The 19496-nt window shown below is 42.9% G+C and overlaps 1 protein-coding gene and 1 pseudogene across 1 annotated transcript; both read left to right on the forward strand.

Moving 5' to 3' along the window:
• Positions 1 to 1705: 1705 nt before the first annotated feature.
• Positions 1706 to 2680, forward strand: LOC140128652 (olfactory receptor 11L1-like). The gene has a single exon (XM_072150351.1). It carries the CDS (start codon positions 1706 to 1708, stop codon positions 2678 to 2680), a length of 975 nt encoding a protein of 324 aa, XP_072006452.1.
• Positions 2681 to 7791: 5111 nt separating this feature from the next.
• On the forward strand, positions 7792 to 18792 carry LOC140128653 (olfactory receptor 11L1-like; annotated as a pseudogene).
• The last annotated feature ends 704 nt before the right edge of the window (positions 18793 to 19496 follow it).

The following is a 19496-nucleotide window of genomic DNA, read 5'->3' on the forward strand; positions in this document are numbered from 1 at the left end:
CAGAACCCCTAGGTTTCAATAATTTTTTTAAGTTAAAAAAATGGCTCCTTGTTTTCATCAATTTTCCACATTTTGATTTTTTTTTACACATTCTGAGCACATTGCATGGAATATAAAATGTTACATTTTAAGTGGAAATTACAGTAAGTAGATAATCTCTTTTTTCTTGTTTTTTTTTGTTCAGTGAGATCTCCTGAGAGCCCCTAGAAATGAGGAGGCTGGAAGACACCACTGGGGCCATTAAGAATCCCCAACATTTTTACGTTCCATGTGGGAGCCCTAGTTGTGTGTGTGATATCAGTGTATAAATGTCAGGTCTGATAATTCATTGTAATTTACATCAATGCCGATTCTCTCTGCCGAAACATGGATGGATCTGCTAGGAATGAGAACAGGATAGAAACAAAGATCAAAAAACATAAGGGAAGTTATGATCTCAAAGGTGAGTTTTTATAACAAAAAAATTAAAAATTGCTGCAATTATTCTATTTATCATTTATATATTTATGAAAAGGAAGGGTAGGTTGCAGGCTGTAACCCCCCTGGTAAAAACAGAGACGTTTGTAGGGCGCAGGTTATCGATAAAAAAGGTTTCTTTTAATTCAGTTGACCACGCGTTTCGCACTATACAAGGAGCTTCATCAGGTCTATTTTGTGGATCGTGCAGAGTTTCATCTGTCCACTAAATAGACCTGATGAAGCACTTCCTATAGTGCGAAACGCGTTGTCAACTGACTAAAGAAACCCCTTCTTCATTGAGTACCTGCGCCCCACAAACATCTCTGTTTTTACCAGGGGGGTTACAGCCTGCCACCTACCGTTCCTATCCATTGCTACACTCCGTCGATACCTAACCCTTGGGTGAGGGTGAAGACTAGGCAACAGCCACTCACCACATATGCCTACACCACTGTTTTGCCTGTAAACAGCACAACCATAGAAGGTGAGTCCAAAACCTACCAAGGATAATCTTGCGCTAGGTAGCTATATTTCTCTCTGTATTTCCCCCTTTTTATCTTCCCAATCCCTTTAGTGGATTTAAATATTTAAACTTTGCCTAATTTTTGTTAAAGTATCAGTTTCTTTATCATAATTGCACTTAAATGCTTTTAAATTAACTTGTGTTTACAGAGATTTCCGAAAGTGTCGGAGATGTTCATTTTGAGGATTAATCACAGAAACTTGAGACAGGGATTAGAGAACCTGATATTCTACTGATCATTAGAAAGTCATCCAGCAGCAGAGCTTAGAGTTAGAAACTAGAGATGAGCGAGCACTAAAATGCTTGGGTGCTCGTTACTCGAGTCAATTTTTTCTGATGCTCGAGTGCTCGTTTCGAATAACGGACCCCATTGAAGTCAATGGGAGACTCGAGCATTTTTCAAGGGGACCAAGGCTCTGCAATAAAATGTGTCATGTTATTGAGAAATAAGGAAGTCAGTCGTGTTTCTTTTTTTCAATGGAATATTCGTGGAACCTCAAAAAGGAGAATGACCCGTGTTAAACATCTGCAATGTGTTCTTCACACATATTGTTCTTCACATACTATTGTGAAGAACACCTTTCTGTACTCACGTTTCAAGTATGCTAATACTCGAACGAGCATCAAGCTGGGAAGAGTATGCTCGCTCCGCTCTACTAGAAACGTTTCTTGTAATTCAGATTTCTGGTTCTAGATCTGTTCAGGATTCTGTAATTCCTTACTATGACATTAATACAACCTCTGCTTCACTGGCTTAAGGTTGGACCTGAAAGTAACACCACCAGTGAGATTTCCTCAGTGATTCTTCTGGGATTTTCTAACATTGGAAGCTTTAGATGGATTCTTTTTATTCACTTTTTAGTGATTTACTGTGGGACAATATGTGGGAACCTCCTGATCATCACCCTGGTGTCCACCAGCCAGAACCTCCACTCTCCCATGTACTTCTTCATCTCACAGCTGTCCACCTGTGACATCATGTTGACCACAGATATTGTCCCCAATGCCCTTTATTGCTTACTGGAGGAGGTGGGGATCATGTGTTTTACATGTTGCTTGGCTCAACATTACTTTTTTTCTGTTGCTTTATGTTTTGAATGTCTTCTTCTTGCAGTTATGTCTTTAGACCGCTATTTGGCCATTTGTAGTCCTCTACGTTATACGTCTATCATGAAGATGGAATTTTGTCGCTACCTGGTCTTTATGTCGTGGAGTCTGAGCTTGTTACTAGTTTGGGTGCTTACAGTATCCATCTACTTGCTGGACTTCTGTCGTCCCAATGTTATTGACCATTTCTTCTGTGATCTTTCTCCCTTGCTCCACCTTTCCTGTTCTGATACCTCAATTGTTCAACAAGAAGCTACTCTACTCACCGTTCCTTTGGTGTTTCTTCCTTTCATTTTTATAACTTACACATATATTTGTATTATCTCTTCCATCTTACGCATCCGGTCTCTTACCCAGAGGCAGAAAGCTTTCTCCACCTGCAGCTCCCACCTGACTGTGGTCTCCATATTTTATGGGACACTATCCAGCACATATGTTCTTCCAACTAATGGACAAATTGTGAAAGTCAGTAAATCTTTGTCTCTCCTGTACACTGTGGGGACCCCATTGTTGAATCCCATTATTTACAGTCTAAGAAATAAAGATATCAAGCAGGCGTTCACAAAGATCATTGATAAATTATTTCTTTGAGCAGACAAATTCACAGAGGATCAAATACTCGTTAGGGCCACATCTAACGTCTTCTTGATTGTTGTAAATTATCATTGATGTCTATGGCAACTAAATCAATATAACAATGACAAGAAAAAACTCTAATAATCTACATGACATGATACAAACCCTGGATGGCCATACATACACCGATATTCATGACAAATAAAATCTGTGGCTGCTTCCTAGATTTTGTGTTGAGTTACACCCAACTTACAGACGACCCCCAGTTAAGGATGGACACTTCTGTCCACTGTGACCTCTGTTGAAGCTCTCTGGATGCTTTACTATAGTCCCAGGCTGCAATGATCAGCTGTAAGGTGTCGGTAATGAAGCTTTATTGATAATCCTTGGTCCCATTACAGCAAACAGTTTTGAAACACCAATTGTAACTTGGGAAAAATATGTTTTGTCTGGAACTACAATTATAAAATATACAGTTTCTACTTACATACAAATTCAACTTAAGAACAAACTTATGGAACCTATCTTGTACGTAACCTGGGGACTGCCTGTATAAATAAGGCAAATAGGTGCCGGTTTACATAAGCCCCTCATGAAATAGTAGCAGATGTGAGACCCAGCTAAGAATTCCTTCGGGAAGCCTTCCAGGTGTTATTTGGGGTCTCATGATGACTGACAATAGCCATTAGCACAGCTCCATAATTTATTGATAGTGGGTCTTCCTCCCACCTTCCAGCTTGTGATGTCACAGAGAACGGGATGTTCACATGCTAAAGAAATAATATAAACACCTTCCCCCCCAAGTTATTACAAAAAACCATAAGTCTGAATAGAAGGATGAAACTATTGCACCATTACCTCCAATGCACTGGGCGACTCATTATCTCCCAACCAATAAAAAAGATGGGTGTCACGGGTGCTCCCGCGATCCATGTCTCAGATCGCGGGCACAACATTGCCCCTATCTGTGTCGCTGCCCCCTGGTCCTTGGCATCAAACTCACCTCATCACGTTACTGCTCCCGTCTGGTCTGGTCCGTGCGTGTATCCCTGCTCCCCAGCAAGCACTACAGGGCCAGTGCATCTCTGATTGGCGCTGGATCTCCCAGGTTTCCTTAAAGGCTGGCTGTTCTCAGGATTCCTTGCTGGATCTTCAAGCCATTCCCTGTGAAGTGAAAGCTCTCCTGCATTCCAGTGTTCCTGTGCTCCTGGTTGTTCCCGTGTTCCGTTCCTGCGTTCCAATTCCTGCTCCTGTGTTCCCGTGATCATGTGTGCCTGTGCTTCTAAGTGTTCCCCTGTGTCGTTCCTGTGCTCCTGAGTGTTCCGTGTTCCATTCCTGTGTTCCTGCATTCCAGTTCCTGCTCCTGTGTCCCGCTCCTATGTTCCTGTGATCCTGCTCCTGTGTTCCTTTTCCCACGTTCCAATCTGTTCCTACATTCCTGTCCCATGTGCCTGTTGCCGTGTTCCTACCATAAGTTCTAGTGACCCTATAACTGCTGCTCTCCCGCTGTCACCCCTGGCTCGGACTGTGTGCTGCAGTACTACCTTGGCTGCCACTGAGGGCTAGTCGCACCTGTGGAATGACCTGGTGGCACCCAGCTGCAGCAAGACCATCCCACTATGCGGTGGGCTCTGTTGGAGACCAGGTGCACTTAAACTCCAGTCCCAGGTGTCGGCTAGTACCATCATGCCCCGCGGTGGTCCAGAATCCTGACCGGGGGTCTATGCCCAGGAATAGTTGTGTTAGGTGATTTAGTGGGGTTTCTGGAGTCCCACCTATTCAAGATTAGCAAGGACGATGGAGTTAGCCTCCCTGATCCTATTCTGTTGGTTGGACCTTAGAACTAAAAATTGTGTCCAATTTATTTGAAAAATATAAGTCTTCATTGTCTCTGGTTTTAATCTCTGGTGGGAGAGAAACCCACTAAACTTTCCCATGCTTTGATCCCTGCCCCAGGATGTGTGCTTGGCGCCACACTCCCTGTACACACAGGCTTTTCTACAGTCTTTTGACAAACGTGAAGCACCAGGGGTCTTTGGGTACCACAATAACATTCCAGGGGCTGACCACCCATTCCTTGCCTTTATGCCCTCCAGCAATATGGTATGTTAACACTTTTATAACCTAGCCTTCTCCATGTCATTTTCTGTACTCATCACTGCCACCTACTTGCACTGACTCATGGTAATACATACAATGGGGCACATTTACTTACCCGTCCTATCGCAATCTCCACTGTGCTTGTCCGACAAGGATTCGGGTCTTCCACGATTCACTAAGATTGTGCGTCCAGTTTCCTGCATGTGTCGCTTCCCCCGCTGAGGTCCGGCGGAGTTCACCTTCTTCTTCCCGGTGCATGTAAATGCTTTTCTTGCGACACAATTTGCTTTTTAAATTACGCAGTTTGTCCGAATCAGTCGGGTTGTCCGACGTCCATGCCCCCCAATTTGTGTCGCATGCAAGCCGGCGCCGATGCGCCACAATCCGATCCTGGGGCAATTCAGCGCAAAACGGAAGAAAACGCAAAACCCGACGAAAATGCGCTGTTCGGACCCTTAGTAAATGTGCCCCACTGTCTGTACCACTTTTCTATGGCCATATAGGCTTATGCTTTCATAGTATACTGAGCATATTAGCCATCATTTGCATTTTTGCATTTTACTTATGATGCTATCTACATTTCTTGAATATGCCCTGTATGTATATACTGATTGTCCCCTACTTAAGAAAACCCGACTTACAGATGGCCCCTAATTACAAACAGACCTCTGTATGTTGTTAATTTACTGTGATGCGCTATGAGTCCCTCACTAGGCAAACGATCATTCTGCTACTGACACTTTCTTCAAAAGGAAAAAGTTTCAATTTCATTGTTTAATTCTGATGGGGTTGGAGTATTTTGATCAAAAATCCTTTCGCTATGTGACATTTTATTTATATAATTTCCATGTTCTATTACAAAAAATGTTGTTCCTGTTACGTTGCCTCCTGTTTTTCTATGAAATGTTGTGATAGTTGGTGATTACGCAGATGTTTGTATATTCTACGACTCATTTGCCGTGTTCTTCCCACCTATAGTTAATTACAGGTACATTTAATTCCAGAGATTGAAATTCCTTTATTTCGGCAATCAATACGATCCTTAATCTTGAAGTTCTCTTTGCTCTCTTCAATAGTAGCGGTTAATTGTTTTGTTTTTAATATTATAGCATTTATTACACAGAAAAAGCCTGTTCTTTTCTTTACACTTGTGTTTTTACTGTTATTCTTCACAGTTGGGGACACCAAACTACCAATATTTTTGGCTTTTTTAAACACGAATGAGGGTTTTGCTGATAGTGATTCTCCAATGATCTTATACTCCTTCAAAATACTCCAATGGTTATTAATAATTTTCTTTAAAATTTCATTAAATATTGTATGATTTAAAGGGAACCTACCACCACGAATCTACCTATAAAGAAGTAGTAGGTGGTAGGTGGATCAATAGGACTTGAGGATAGCCCTTTTAAGGGCTAATTCTCACGTCTCCGTACTTTTTTTGGTAACTTTTATTATCCCTATATGTAAATTTTGTTATGCGGCTACTGGGGCGTGCACCCTCTTCCGTCCATGCACCCTCGTCCGACGAACCTGCCGTCTGCACATGCGCAGAACAGCAGGCCCGTGCCTGTGCAGCTCAGAAGCAGTGAGCGCACAGGCACAGGCCTGCTCTTCTACGCATGCGCTGACGGCAGGTTTGTCAAACGATGGCGCGCAGCTACGAGGAGCTGCGTGGCGAAGATTGTGGATAGGAGGAGTAAAGAGGCTACTGGGGCGTGGAGTAGCTGTGCCATGTAGCCTCAGCTGCAGCTACTCCACACCCAAGTAGCCGCATAATAAAATTTACATATAGGGATAATAAACGTTACCAAAAAAGTGCGGGGATGTGAGGATTAACCCTTTAAAGGGTTATCATCACGTCCCATTGATCCACCTACCACCCGATCTACCTTTATAGGTAGATTCGTGGTGGTAGGTTCCCTTTAACATAATTGGAATTATTATTGTATTGTAGTTTTTTCTTTATCTAATTCATTTTCTTTTTTACAATTTTCCCTGCTTTTACTAGGAAATATCTTGTAAGTTCAGCTTTAATATTCATTAAAGGGACATAATAACACATTCTCTAATTCACTGTTATTAACAAAAATACAGCATTTCACAGATAGTGAAATCCAACCTGTCTCTATCAGTCCTGGTGAACACAATTTCAGTTGCCAGGGAAGCCATCTTGCTTTTCTGTCTGATGGCCGTGGAGCTGAAATTTCTGTATCTCTCTTTGTCTCTAGTACCTCCCATTCCAGGACGGAGCTCACACTGATACACAGATGCTGAGTTCCTGCCGGCAGCTGCATGGGGAGTGTAAAGCTATAGGCAGATAAGTTATTTATCTGGGGAGGGGGAGAGAGGCACAGCAGATCTAGTGTGTTGTGGAATAGCAGAGATGTAGCAATGCTGACTGTGTCAGGCATCTCATGGATCTCATCATCTCATCTCTGATCTGTTTCATCTCTCTTTCTATGTGTCAGATACTAGTACAATGTTCAGAAGCTAAATGAAAGTTTATATAAACCTTTTACCTTGATAATCTAAGCACATTGTTATCACACAGAACTACAGTGATCATAAGGGATCATACTCAGAGAGTCTCCGCCCAAACTCTAGAATCTTACACTGACCATCCCTGAGTGATAGAAGCTAAAACAGCAATAAAACTGGGTAAAATTGTGACGGGTGACATGGTGGCAGATGGTCTGGGGGGCACTACAATCATAAGTGTTTCTGGCTCCATAAACTCAACCCCTCTGCTGATATGGGATGAGGGTTGGAGTCTAACAGGTGCCATCCTTTCCCCTTTGTTTTGGAAAAATTAAATAAAAATCTCTTTTAATTAAACGGCTCTCCACACCAACAACTTTAATCTGTCTCTTCTCACCCGATTCTCTTGAGCTCTCTGAGTACAGAGGGCTCTCTGTAGGATCCTCCGCATGGATCACTTAGAATACACTTTATCTGTGTAACATTCCTTCAGGGCAATTACTTATGTCAGTGAGAATATTCAACATAAAAACTTCTGACGGAACATGACTCTGTAACTATTTATCTGCATACTATAACAGGTATCCCTCAGGGTTTTTGTACACCACAATTGAAACATGAAAGGCCCAGTATCTGTGGGTATCTGAGAGGGCATCATGATAGTTTGGAGGGTCCTCTAGCCCCTTTCTCTCCTTACTCATCTCCCCTTGTCCATCCATCAGGGTCTGTCTTTTCTAATCAACAAGTTGAGTAATGGGGGTCACAATCTCACATCCATTACTAAGTCTTTGGCATTGGAGCACTCATATTATCTCTTTCTTCCAACAGTTGTTTTCTTACAACATCCTATCCTAACCTCTTCAAACTTTGCTGCGGCCTTCTCAAATTTGTTATCTTTCAACCATTTTCTGTTCTCTCCAATATCACTTTTCCAGTCATCTGGATCCAAAGTTCCAGGAGTCGAGAGCCCCAAGCCCTTCAACAATTTACCTTGGCTTCTTATGTCTTCTTCTCTACACTATTTTATGAAGTAGGATACACGTTTTTTTCTTTGTCTACAACAAATTACCCCTTTGTCTCAAAATATCTCAGAGCACTGCTTGGCTACGGAGATCTCGGGCCATAACTGATGGACTATTTCTTTTCGTTTGTCTTCGAAAGTTATGCCCGTATTAAGACAATTCTCTGGCCGTAAAGAAAAGGGTTTTCTACGCAACTTCTTCTAGGTTCTCTAATACTTCTATCTCTTCTATCAACAGCCGGGGCTTCTCACAACACCATCTCTCTGTACAAGCAGCAACATATAAATACCCAACACCGCCAGTATCCAAGTATAGCCAATGACCATTACATACACACATATACACTGAGATGGAAGACCGGCACCAACTCCAAGGGTGGACAGAGTTACCAAGGCCACAGCTTTATACCAGGCAGAGCGTCACTCACCTGCATAAAGAGAAGAGCAGATGAGGAAGCGCAAAGCAGAAATGTAAAATATAGTCTTTCTTACCTGCAGGTTACCTTCTGATCTCCTCAGTCTGGTTCAGGTAAAGCTGATCGGTCACAAAAACTGTGAGCGCACTTTGCCTCGAGATCCATCAAGCACCAAATTAGAAAAGTTATCTCTATGCCAAAGATCTCTAATTTATTATTGAACTACAGGGTATTTTATCTTTCTTAAGAGGGAGGAGCCCTCTAGCTATTACGCTTGGTTATCATTGGCCCATTCGAATTCTTTCATGTTTCCAGATACCGCAGTTACACGGATAAAATAAACAACACGTGATATAGAAATGTATGAGGCTCCAGTCTTTCGCACAGTGCATGGAAGACAACGTTGGAGATGATGTTGTCTTGGTGGTCATTTGTCCACAACAAGTGTTAAAAAAATATAGTCATATCCTTAACAGTGGGCCCATCCCCCATAGACAAAGATAAAAGACACCTCTCAACATGATCAGCTTCATGTCCTGAAATTACAGCTCTCCAAAGGCTGGTCTCACATTTCATTTATTCCATACGCTGTAAGGACACATCGGGTGGAATCAGATGATTGCTTGTTCATGGCCCATGTTGCAAGTTAAAAAAAGAAAAGAAAAAATGTTATCCAATAATAATAAAGAAATGAATAAAAATGCTCCAAATTCCCTTTAACACATAAAATGACATATAATATGAATAAGATGAAAATAATAAAAATCACAACACATACAGTATCACTGTGTCCGTAACAACCCGTAGAATCAAAATAAATAATTATTAACCCCTTCCTGCCGCAGACCTTTTTCGATTTTGCGTTTTCATTTTTCACTCCCCACATTCAAAAATCTGTAACTTTTTTATTTTTCCATGTACAGAGCTGTGTGACAGCTTATTTTCTGCGTAACAAATTACACTTCAAAATGGTGGTATAGAATATTCCATGCCGTGTACTGGGAGTGGGAAAAAAATTCCAAATGCAGTGAAATTGGTAAAAAAAACGCATTTGTGCCGTATTCTTGTGGGCTTGGATTTTACGGATTTCACTGTGCACCCAAATTACATGTCTACTTTATTCTTTGGGTCGGTACGATTATGGGGATACCAAATTTATATAGGTTTTATAATGTTTTCATACATTTAAAAAAATTAAAACCTCCTGTACAACATTTTTTGGGGGGATTTTGCCATCTTCTGGCGCTAATAACTATTTCATACTTTGGTGTATGGAGCTGTGGGTGGGGCTGTTTTTTGCGGATTTTGATGACGTTTACAAAATTATCATATTTAGGACTGTACTACCTTGTGATCACTTTTTATAGAATTTTTTATTTTTTTTAAATGGCAAAAAAGTGCCATTTTCGACTTTGGGTGCGATTTTCCGTTACGAGGTTAAACGCAGTGAAAAACTGTTATTATATTTTGATAGATCAGGCATTTTCGGAGGCGGCGATATCTAATGTGTTTATGATTTTTACTGTTTATTTATATTTATGTCAGTTCTAGGGAAAGGGGGGTGATTTGAATTTTTAGGTTTTTTTATTATAATTTTTTTATTTTAACTTTTTTTTTTAATTTTTATTATTTTTCAGACTCCCTAGGGTACTTTAACCCTGGGGTGTCTGTACGATCCTATCATATACTGCCATACTACAGTATGGCAGTATATGGGGATTTTACTACTCATACATTACAATGTGCTGACAGCACATTGTAATGAATGGGTTAACCCGAAGTAGCTTCGGGTCTTCGTGAGACCCGAAGCTACCATGGCGACGGATCGCTGCTCCCCGATGACGTCTTTTAGGAGCCGCCGGCACCTTTTGCCGGCAGCGATCAGCGGTGAAACACCCGCGAACGATCCGGCACCGATCGCGGGTGTTACCGGTAAGCCTTTGCTGCGATATGCAGCAAAGGCTTACCGGCTATAGAGAGGGCTCGGCCCGCGAGCCCTCTCCATGTGCCGGGACCCGACATGTGACGTACTACTACGTTACATGTCGGGAAGGGGTTAAACCTGCATGATGATTGTTGGTAACAATGTGTTACCTATTTCAACCCCAAAATGCAATAAAAGTGATAAAAAACATATCTGCTCCAGAATGATATTGCTGCAAGTACTACATGTCCCTCAAAAATTCGCTCTGTAGACAAAAAAGAAAAGTGTTACGCCAATTGGAAGACTGTGATGCAAAAACGATACCGTATTGACCGATAGAATAAAAAATAAGATGGTTAAGAGGGTGAACACACAAAAAATATAGTAAAAAATCAATTACATAATTGATGTTTTTCTACTCCTCCACTCCCCCAAAAAGTTAATATGTTTTTAACAATAGGGAATACCAACCGCAATATGATATCACTGGAAATTGCATAACGGATTTTAAGATGTTTTTTTTTCTTTTTGTCTTTTAACCCCTTTCTGACGGCCACCATACTGGTACGGGGTGTGCTGGGTCCCGGTGCATGGAGAGAGCTGCGGGCCAAGCCCTCTCCATAGCCTGCAAGGCCACCATCTTTCTCGGACATGTCAGTCCGGATGTTTTCACGATTGTATCGTCTCCGTGCATTCCACCAGTGCGCACATCTTCCAGAACAGTGCGTTCCATCCATTAGCACTTCCGATTACGAGACCACCAATGATTAGGAAAGATTATTAATGTTTTTAGATATGTAATTTCCATGTCTTATTTATTGTGATTGTTGCATCTATTCAATTGTTAAGATTATAATATTATCGATGTATATGACAATCTCTGTATAGGTCATTATGACATCATTTCCTGTTTGATGTATTTAAAACCAATTAGTTTACAACATCCATTACAGACCTGACGAAGCGTCCAGTATAGTGATGCGAAGCGCGTTGTCTCATATGATTTTATTATTTTATTATTTTACTTTGTCTTCGAATTAATCGGCATAAAACTTCTTCCTGTATGCCGCATGTAATTTCTAATCGGGTTGCACCGGAGTAGACGTCCAATTTTTCTTCTCACTACCCGGAAGGAGTAGGAGCACATCTTCTTCACTACGGGTCACCATCGCTATTATCCGGAGGATTTCCTGTCAGCCAGGACGAGACAGCACTATAGATGAGCGAATCGATTCTAACGAAGTGGAATTCGATACGAATTTCACAAAAATATTGATTTGTCACGAAGCCGAAGTTTATGCACAACATGTTACATGGGGCAGAGAACTCTGGGAAGGAGAAAGGAACACCCCCGATGACATCTGCAGACCTGTAAGCCAATCAACGACCGGCAGGCTTATGTGATATCACACAGGCTCGCAGCCCTATAAAACTGTCGTCCATTTGCAATCCCGCCATTTTACACTGGATGTGCTGTCTGTAGCATCAAGCTGCTGCTACTGTACTAGCGATTCCTGCTTCAATCCCAGGCTGTACGTTTAGGGGGATCTGTATACCCCAAATAGCAGTTCTATTTAGTGACAAAATCAAATAGAAAAAAATCTATTTCCCATTCATGCTGTAGTGATTTTGTGGACCTCTCACTGGGTGTCAGTTGTGGGGTATCTGTATAACGCAAATTGCCATACCTTTTTGTGGCTATAGTTTAGAGCCAGATTTATGTGTGAAATCTACGTAGTTTGTAAAGTGATTTTCGGTGTAATTACAGGTTGTCAGTTGTGGGGTATCTATATAATGTACATTGGGGCACATTTACTTACCCGGTCCAGTCGCGATCCAGCGGCGGGTTCTCCGACGCTGATTCGGGTTCTGCTGGGATTCACTAAGGTCCGTGCGCCGATATTCACCAGGTGTCGCTGCTGCGCCGAGGTCCGATGGAGTTCACTTGCTTTTTTCTGGTGTATGTGAGTGCTTGATCTTGCGACACAAATGGCTTTTTAAATTCTGCGGTTTTTCCGAATCCTTCGGGTTGTCCGGTGGCCACGCCCCCCATTTCTGTCGCGCGAAAGTCGGCGCGATTGCGCCAAAAATCGATCGCGTGCGCCACAATTCCGTGAAATACAGCGCAAAGAGGAAATATTCGGGAAAAACCCGACGGATTCGCGGCTGCGGACCCTTAGTAAATGTGCCCCATTGTCTTACCTTTTTGTGGCTATAGTTTAGAGCCAGTTTTACGTGTCAAATCATGTAGTTTATAAACCACTATGTCAGACAGAAAGGAGGCAGGTTGAGCAGGCAGAGGTCGCAGCACAGTAAGGGGACGTCGCAGCAGGGGTGACTCTGTGAGGCCAGAACTGCCATTGTTGAATGGTTGACTAGGTCATCCAATTTCTCAAATATAACAACTGACAACCCCATCCAAGAGTCCGTGGGTTCCTCAGATACAACAATTATTTGGCATGATCCAGGAGCAAGTCAGCGTCCCTCAACTGTCCTCAACCAGCCTTTGTCCTGTTAATGTCCTGCAGCCAGAGAGCTACTAGGTGGTCTAGGCTCAGCGCCACTATTCAGCAAGGACGAAGTGTTTGATGACAGTCAGCAGAGGTTGGGAAGACTTCCGCTGCTTCCTGCAGTATGCAGTCTGTGCATACTGACACCGGTGAGGAGAGTAGCAGTGACCGGGAAATGCAAATTGACGATGATGTAGCCGATCGCACTTGGCAGCTGGGTGTAGAAGGGGATTCATCATCGTCGGCCGAAGAGAGTGTCAGCTTGCATGTCAGCTTGTCTCTTTACAAAGAGACAACTCTATGCGTCCAGCCATCCTAAGGTGCAGAAGCTGACCATGCTCTTGTCCAAGTTTTTGGTACTGCAGTCCCTCCCTTTCCAAGTCGTGGACTCTGCACCCTTCACAGAACTAATGGCTTGTGCCGAACCGAGGTGGAGAGTTCCAAGCTGCAATTTCTTATCCAAAAAGGCAGTGCCAGCCCATCATCAATATGTGCAACAGAAGGTGGGTCTGTCCTTGAGCTTATCAGTTTCTTCCAAGGTGCACGGCAGCGCAGACATGTGTAGCTGTAACTATGGTCAGGGCCAGTACATGTCCTTTACAGCCCACTGGGTGAATGAGCTTCCCGCTGAGCCACACCAACAACTTCCACAAGAGACGGCACTTTCTCCTCCATGTTGTCAAACTGCTGATCCTGTGCCAGTGTCCGCCTCCTCCTCCTTCTCCACCACCACCTCAGCCTCCACAAGTGCTGCTCCATCATACCACATGTGCAGGGCACAGCGGTGTCACTCAGTTCTGCACCTGGTTTGCCTAGACAAACATAGTCACACAGGGGAGGAACTGATCCACGTCATGCAACAAGAAATCAATGTGTGGCTTTCTCCGCGAGAACTAAAAATCAGAACCATGGTGACAGACAATGGGAGAAACATGGTGTCAGCGCTACACCGAGGAGGGATGATCCATGGCGCACATGTTCAATCTGGTTGTCAACAAGTTCCTGAAGTCTTACACCCATCTGATAGACATTCTAAAAATGGCCAGGACACTGTGCACGCACTTCAGCCATTCTCACAAAGCCAAGCACACCCTCCACGAGTTGCAGCATCAGAACGGCCTACCCCAGCATAGTCGGATATGCGGTGTTCCCACCCGTTGGAATTCCAGCCTCCATATGTTATACCGCCTGCATGAACTGAGAAAAGCCATTAATGATTTTTTGATGATTCAAGCGGACCGGTGTACTCCCCTGTGTAACTTTGATGTCAACCACTGGCAGCTCATGCGTGACAACTGCTGTTTGCTTAGGCCCTTTGAAGAGGCCGCACCATGACTGCGGGATGAATAAAGTCATTCCACTGCTTCATGTCCTGAAACTCATGCTGCAAAATCTGTCTGGTCAGGGCACTGGAGAGGTGGAGACTACATCTCATGGCCACACGAGTCCGGTGGGGGCTGAACTGGCGGAGGATGAGGAGGAGGATATTGGCGCACAAGCAGAGTCTGGTGCAATTAGTTTTTTTCTACTCAGGTGACAAGAGAGGAGGAGCAGGAGCATCGGGAGGAGGTAGAAGACGAGGCAGATGACCCAGAAGCACTGTGGCAGTATGCAGTGGAGATGTAGGCCGGGAGTCCCTCAGAGTCACTTGCACAGATGGCCCTCAGCATGCTGCTTTTGCTAACTAGTGACAGCCGAATAGTTAACATCCGCCATAGGGATGACTTTTGGCTCTCCACCCTCTTGGACCCTCGCTACCGGTCAAAAATGAGTGAGAGGGAGGAACAACTGGCATACTATAGAGAAATACTGTCCACACCATTGTCCTTCCTGTCAGGTCTGACTGGGGGATTCCTGGCAGTCATTGCTCACGTACTACTGCCACGGCTGCTGTGGGGAGATGGGGGGGGGTAGGAGAAGTAGCAGTTCCATCAGCACCAGCTTAAGTCTGGATTCCCTAAAGAGCAATTTCCTTCACCCGTCTAGTGAGGAGGGTAACCGCCACTAGCAGCAGCAGCAGGACATGGAGCAGACCCTGCACCAGCAGGTGGCGGCCTACTTGGACAGCACTCAACCACCTCAGGTAGAGAATCCCATGGACTTCTTTGCAGCCAAACTTTATACATGGCCGCAATTTGCGGGGTTTGCAGTAGAGAAGCCCCCATGCCTGGCCAATAGTGTGGCATCAGAGCGGGTGTTCAGTGCGGCGGGGGCCATAATTACCCCAAGGAGAACCCGCTGGTCCACCTTTAATTTGGAGAGACTGACCTTTGTCAAGATGAATCAGGCTTGGATCGGCCAGGATTTCAACTCACCAATGCCTAATGCATCAGATTAGATCAGCCATGACGCCTCCTCCAAACATTGAGAAGTGAGTCTGGTTTCTAACTACCTTCCTCAGCCACTATTCTGATGCTGTCACCCGCCCGATGCCACACAACTGCTGCCAGTTGCTCCATCTGCCTTCTACCATCTTTACCACGGACTGGAATGTGGGCTCCTGCGGCTGCTTTTGATGCCACCTCCACACTATATCGTTGGACCACTCTGTGGCTTTCCCTGTTGCTGACACCATGTTGCTGCTGCCTGTAGCTCCTGCTGCTGCTTCTGCTGCCGCCACCTCCACACTCTCATCATTGTGCCACTTTGTGGCCTTCCATGTTTCCGCCACCTCCAAAGTTTGTCATTGTGCCACTCTGTTACTGCTGTCTCCCTGGAACACTCTGTGATTTCCATAATACTGTTTTCACCCTCCATCGCTCTATGACGTTGCCACTATGTTTAGTTGCCACTTTCATTTCATCTGTCAGAAGGAATTAAGAGTTTCAGGATTGATAGCCATAAGCAGGAGTGGATACAGAACACAGAGGACATGCAAGTATCCAATTTACTGGTCATCTCTGTTTAGGATCCATTCCTGTTTGATTTTGGCTGTAGCAATACTGTTTATGGATTATTGAATGATTGAAAGCGGACACTGACAGATGAAATGATGGGCAAAATGATCAGTGACGTCAATGCAGAATCACTGCCGACACCATCTTTTGGGGGTTTCTAAAACACAGCATTGTTTGAAGACCAAACCACGCTCCCTATGCATATTTAAGCATGGCACAACGTTCTACAACACCCTACAGGCTCTCTGCAGCCAGGAAATACATGTTTTTTCAAGTTGAATCAAATTTTTTCGAAAAATTTGGCAAATTCGCCAAATTCACCCATCTCTAGGCCGCTTAACACTAAAAGGTGAGCAGATTAACTTTAAGTACTGTGACACCCACTTTTTTTTACTGTATTGCACCAGGCTCTTTTGTTTTTCTGTTTCTATTATACTAACTAAGGGATTGAAACTCGAGAATTTTCTTTTTACGGGCAAACCCCTTTAAGCTACCATATATACTCGAGTATAAGCCGAGGCCCCTAATTTTACCACAAAATACTGAGAAAACATATTGACTCGAGTATAAGCCGAGGGTGGGAAATGCATTGTTCACAGCCTCCCCAGTATATAGCCTGCCAGACCCTGCCCCAGTGTATATAGCCTGCAAGACCCTGCCCCAGTGTATATAGCCTGCCAGACCCTGACCCAGTGTATATAGCCTGCCAGACCCTGCCCCAGTGTATATAGCCTGCCGCCGCTGCCGGAAAGATCGCACAGAAGATATACAGGGGTCGCCGGAAAGGTGAGCTTAGATATATGTATTATTTTGACTCGAGTATAAGCCGAGTTTGGGTTTTTCAGCACATTTTTTGTGCTGAAAAACTAGGCTTATACTCGAGTATATAAACTTGCTACGTCCTGAAGGTGTTAAGCAGGAAACATGGCCGCCTGCTGCTCTGTACATTGGAAATTTTTTTAAAAAAAGTTATGGCTTTTGAAAGGAAGGGAACAAAACATTGAATAAAAAATTTAAAATTCTCTCTGTTATAAGTTTGGAAAGAGAAAAGTTCATAGAGAGGCTATGATTACTTATAGGGGGATTGGGGGTGTAAAACATCTTAACTTAAGTCCATTTATACATTTTATGTGAAAAATACAATACGTAGTTAATCTTTTTCTTCTGGTTCAGTGAGGATCCCATGAGAGCCCCAAGAAATGAGGAGACTTGGGAGCATTATAATCCCCCAGCATCTTCACGTTCCACGTGGGAGCCGTAGTTGTGTGTGATATCAGTGTATAAATGTCAGGTCTGATAATTCATTGTAATTTACATCAATGCCGATTCTGTCTCCCGAAAGGCCGATGGATTTACTAAGACTGAGAACCGGATAGAACCCAAGATCGAGAACATCAGAAAAGTTATGATCTCTAAGGTAAGTTATTAGAACAAAAAAAAAATCTAAAGTGTGTCCATTCTATTTTTCATTTATATATTTACACTTTGTCTCCGATGACTTTATGTGAAGGTATCAGGATCTTTATTATCATTACACAGAAATTTTGTTGAATTAACTTGGATTTACAGAGGTTTTCTTTCTGAGATTCTAGGCCCTAATATGATTTTTCCAATCCCAGGAATAATCCCAAAGACAAGGGATAGAGATTAGGGAACCTGCTATTCTGCTCTCCACTAGAAATTCATCCAGCAGCAACTCTTCTTGTAATGCAGATTCCTTGTTCTGGTTCTGTGAACACAATTCTTGATTTCAAAATGATATACAATGTACAATCTTTTTACATTTCCATGTAATATCTATGATTTCTTACTATGACCTTCCTATGTACTGACAATCTGTTACACTGTCTTAAGGATGGACCTGAAAGTAACACAAGTGAGATTTCCTCCGTGATTCTCCTGGGATTTTCTAACATTGGAAGCTTTAGATGGATTCTTTTCACTCTACTCTTAATGATATATTGTGGGACAATATGTGGGAACCTTTTCATCATCATCCTGGTGTCCACCAGCAGGAACCTCCACACTCCCATGTACTTCTTCCTCTCCCATCTCTCCATCTCTGACATCATGTTGACCACAGATATTGTCCCCAATGCACTTTATTGCTTACTGGAGGAGGTGGTGATCATGTGTTTTACATGTTGCTTGGCTCAATATTACTTCCTAGCTGTTGCTTTATGTTTTGAATGTCTTCTTCTTGCCGTTATGTCTTTAGACCGGTACTTGGCCATTTGTAGTCCACTACGTTATACATCTATCATGAAGATGGTATTTTGCCGGTATTTGGCCTTTATGTCCTGGGGTCTGAGTGTGTTAATAGTTTGGGTTGTTGTAATATCCATCTACTTGCTGGACTTCTGTGGACCCAACGTAATTGACCATTTATTCTGTGATCTTTCTCCCTTGCTCCAACTTTCCTGTTCTGATACCTCAATGGTCCAACTAGGAGACACTCTCCTCACCGTTCCTGTGGCATTTCTACCATTCATTTTTATAACTTACACATATATTTGAATTATCTCTTCCATCTTATGGATCAGGTCTCTTACCCAGAGGCAGAAAGCTTTCTCCACCTGCAGCTCCCACCTGACTGTGGTCTCCTTATTTTATGGGACGCTATCTACCACGTATGTTCTTCCAACTAATGGACAAATTATGAAAATCAGTAAATCTTTGTCTCTTCTATACACTGTGGGGACCCCATTGTTGAACCCTATTATATATAGTTTAAGGAATAAAGATATAAAGCAGGCGTTCCAAAAAATCATTGATTAATTATTTCTTTCAGCAGATGATCAAATAATGTTTGGGGCTACTTATCTATAGCCATAGCCATCAGGCAAAAGAGACCATGTACAGATACTATGGGTTTTTACAGTAGAGCTTAATGACAATAGTCAATCTGTTTTGTTAAGTGAACACATTTATATTTGCTCTTATGGTCGGGTGTTTTATCACCTAAAACCCCCCTCATTGTGTTGTAAAAATTAAATTCCTGTATAATCTGTATTTTTCTGGGCTTCTGATTTATGAAATGTATATTGTGAACACTCATGGGCCTGGTTCTGCTTCTACTTGTAGCAGTTGAATGTAATTCTGTGACTTTTCAGATATACCTGTTCTCACATTATGAAACGTACAGTTTCATGGAATAAATTCTGAACAAAAAATAATGAGTGTTTTTTTCTGTTTCCATTTTTTTTTGTTAGAGGACCTTGAACATCCAAGCCAAAATTTTCCTCTCTCCGCAGAGTGTAGCTTAGGTGGCAGAAATTTTTTAATGTGTTGTGTGTGTGTGAACTTTGACTCAGATTTATGCTGTATTGTGCATATTTAAACCACACCTGGTTCCTCTGGAGTCCCGCCCTGTCCAGCAAACAGTTACCTTCATTGAGGGCAGTTGGTTTACTCAGCTGCTGGAGGTGGCAACTAGGAACTACTTTATATGTCTTCCCAGTTCCAATACACCTTACTGGTTC

The sequence above is a fragment of the Engystomops pustulosus genome, chromosome 4 (genome assembly GCF_040894005.1).
Source record: "Engystomops pustulosus chromosome 4, aEngPut4.maternal, whole genome shotgun sequence".
Lineage (NCBI taxonomy): Eukaryota > Metazoa > Chordata > Amphibia > Anura > Leptodactylidae > Engystomops > Engystomops pustulosus.

Excerpts from the sequence above, each read along its gene's own strand:
- LOC140128652 (XM_072150351.1), top strand. The coding sequence starts at position 1,706 with ATGACATTAATACAACCTCTGCTTCACTGGCTTAAGGTTGGACCTGAA.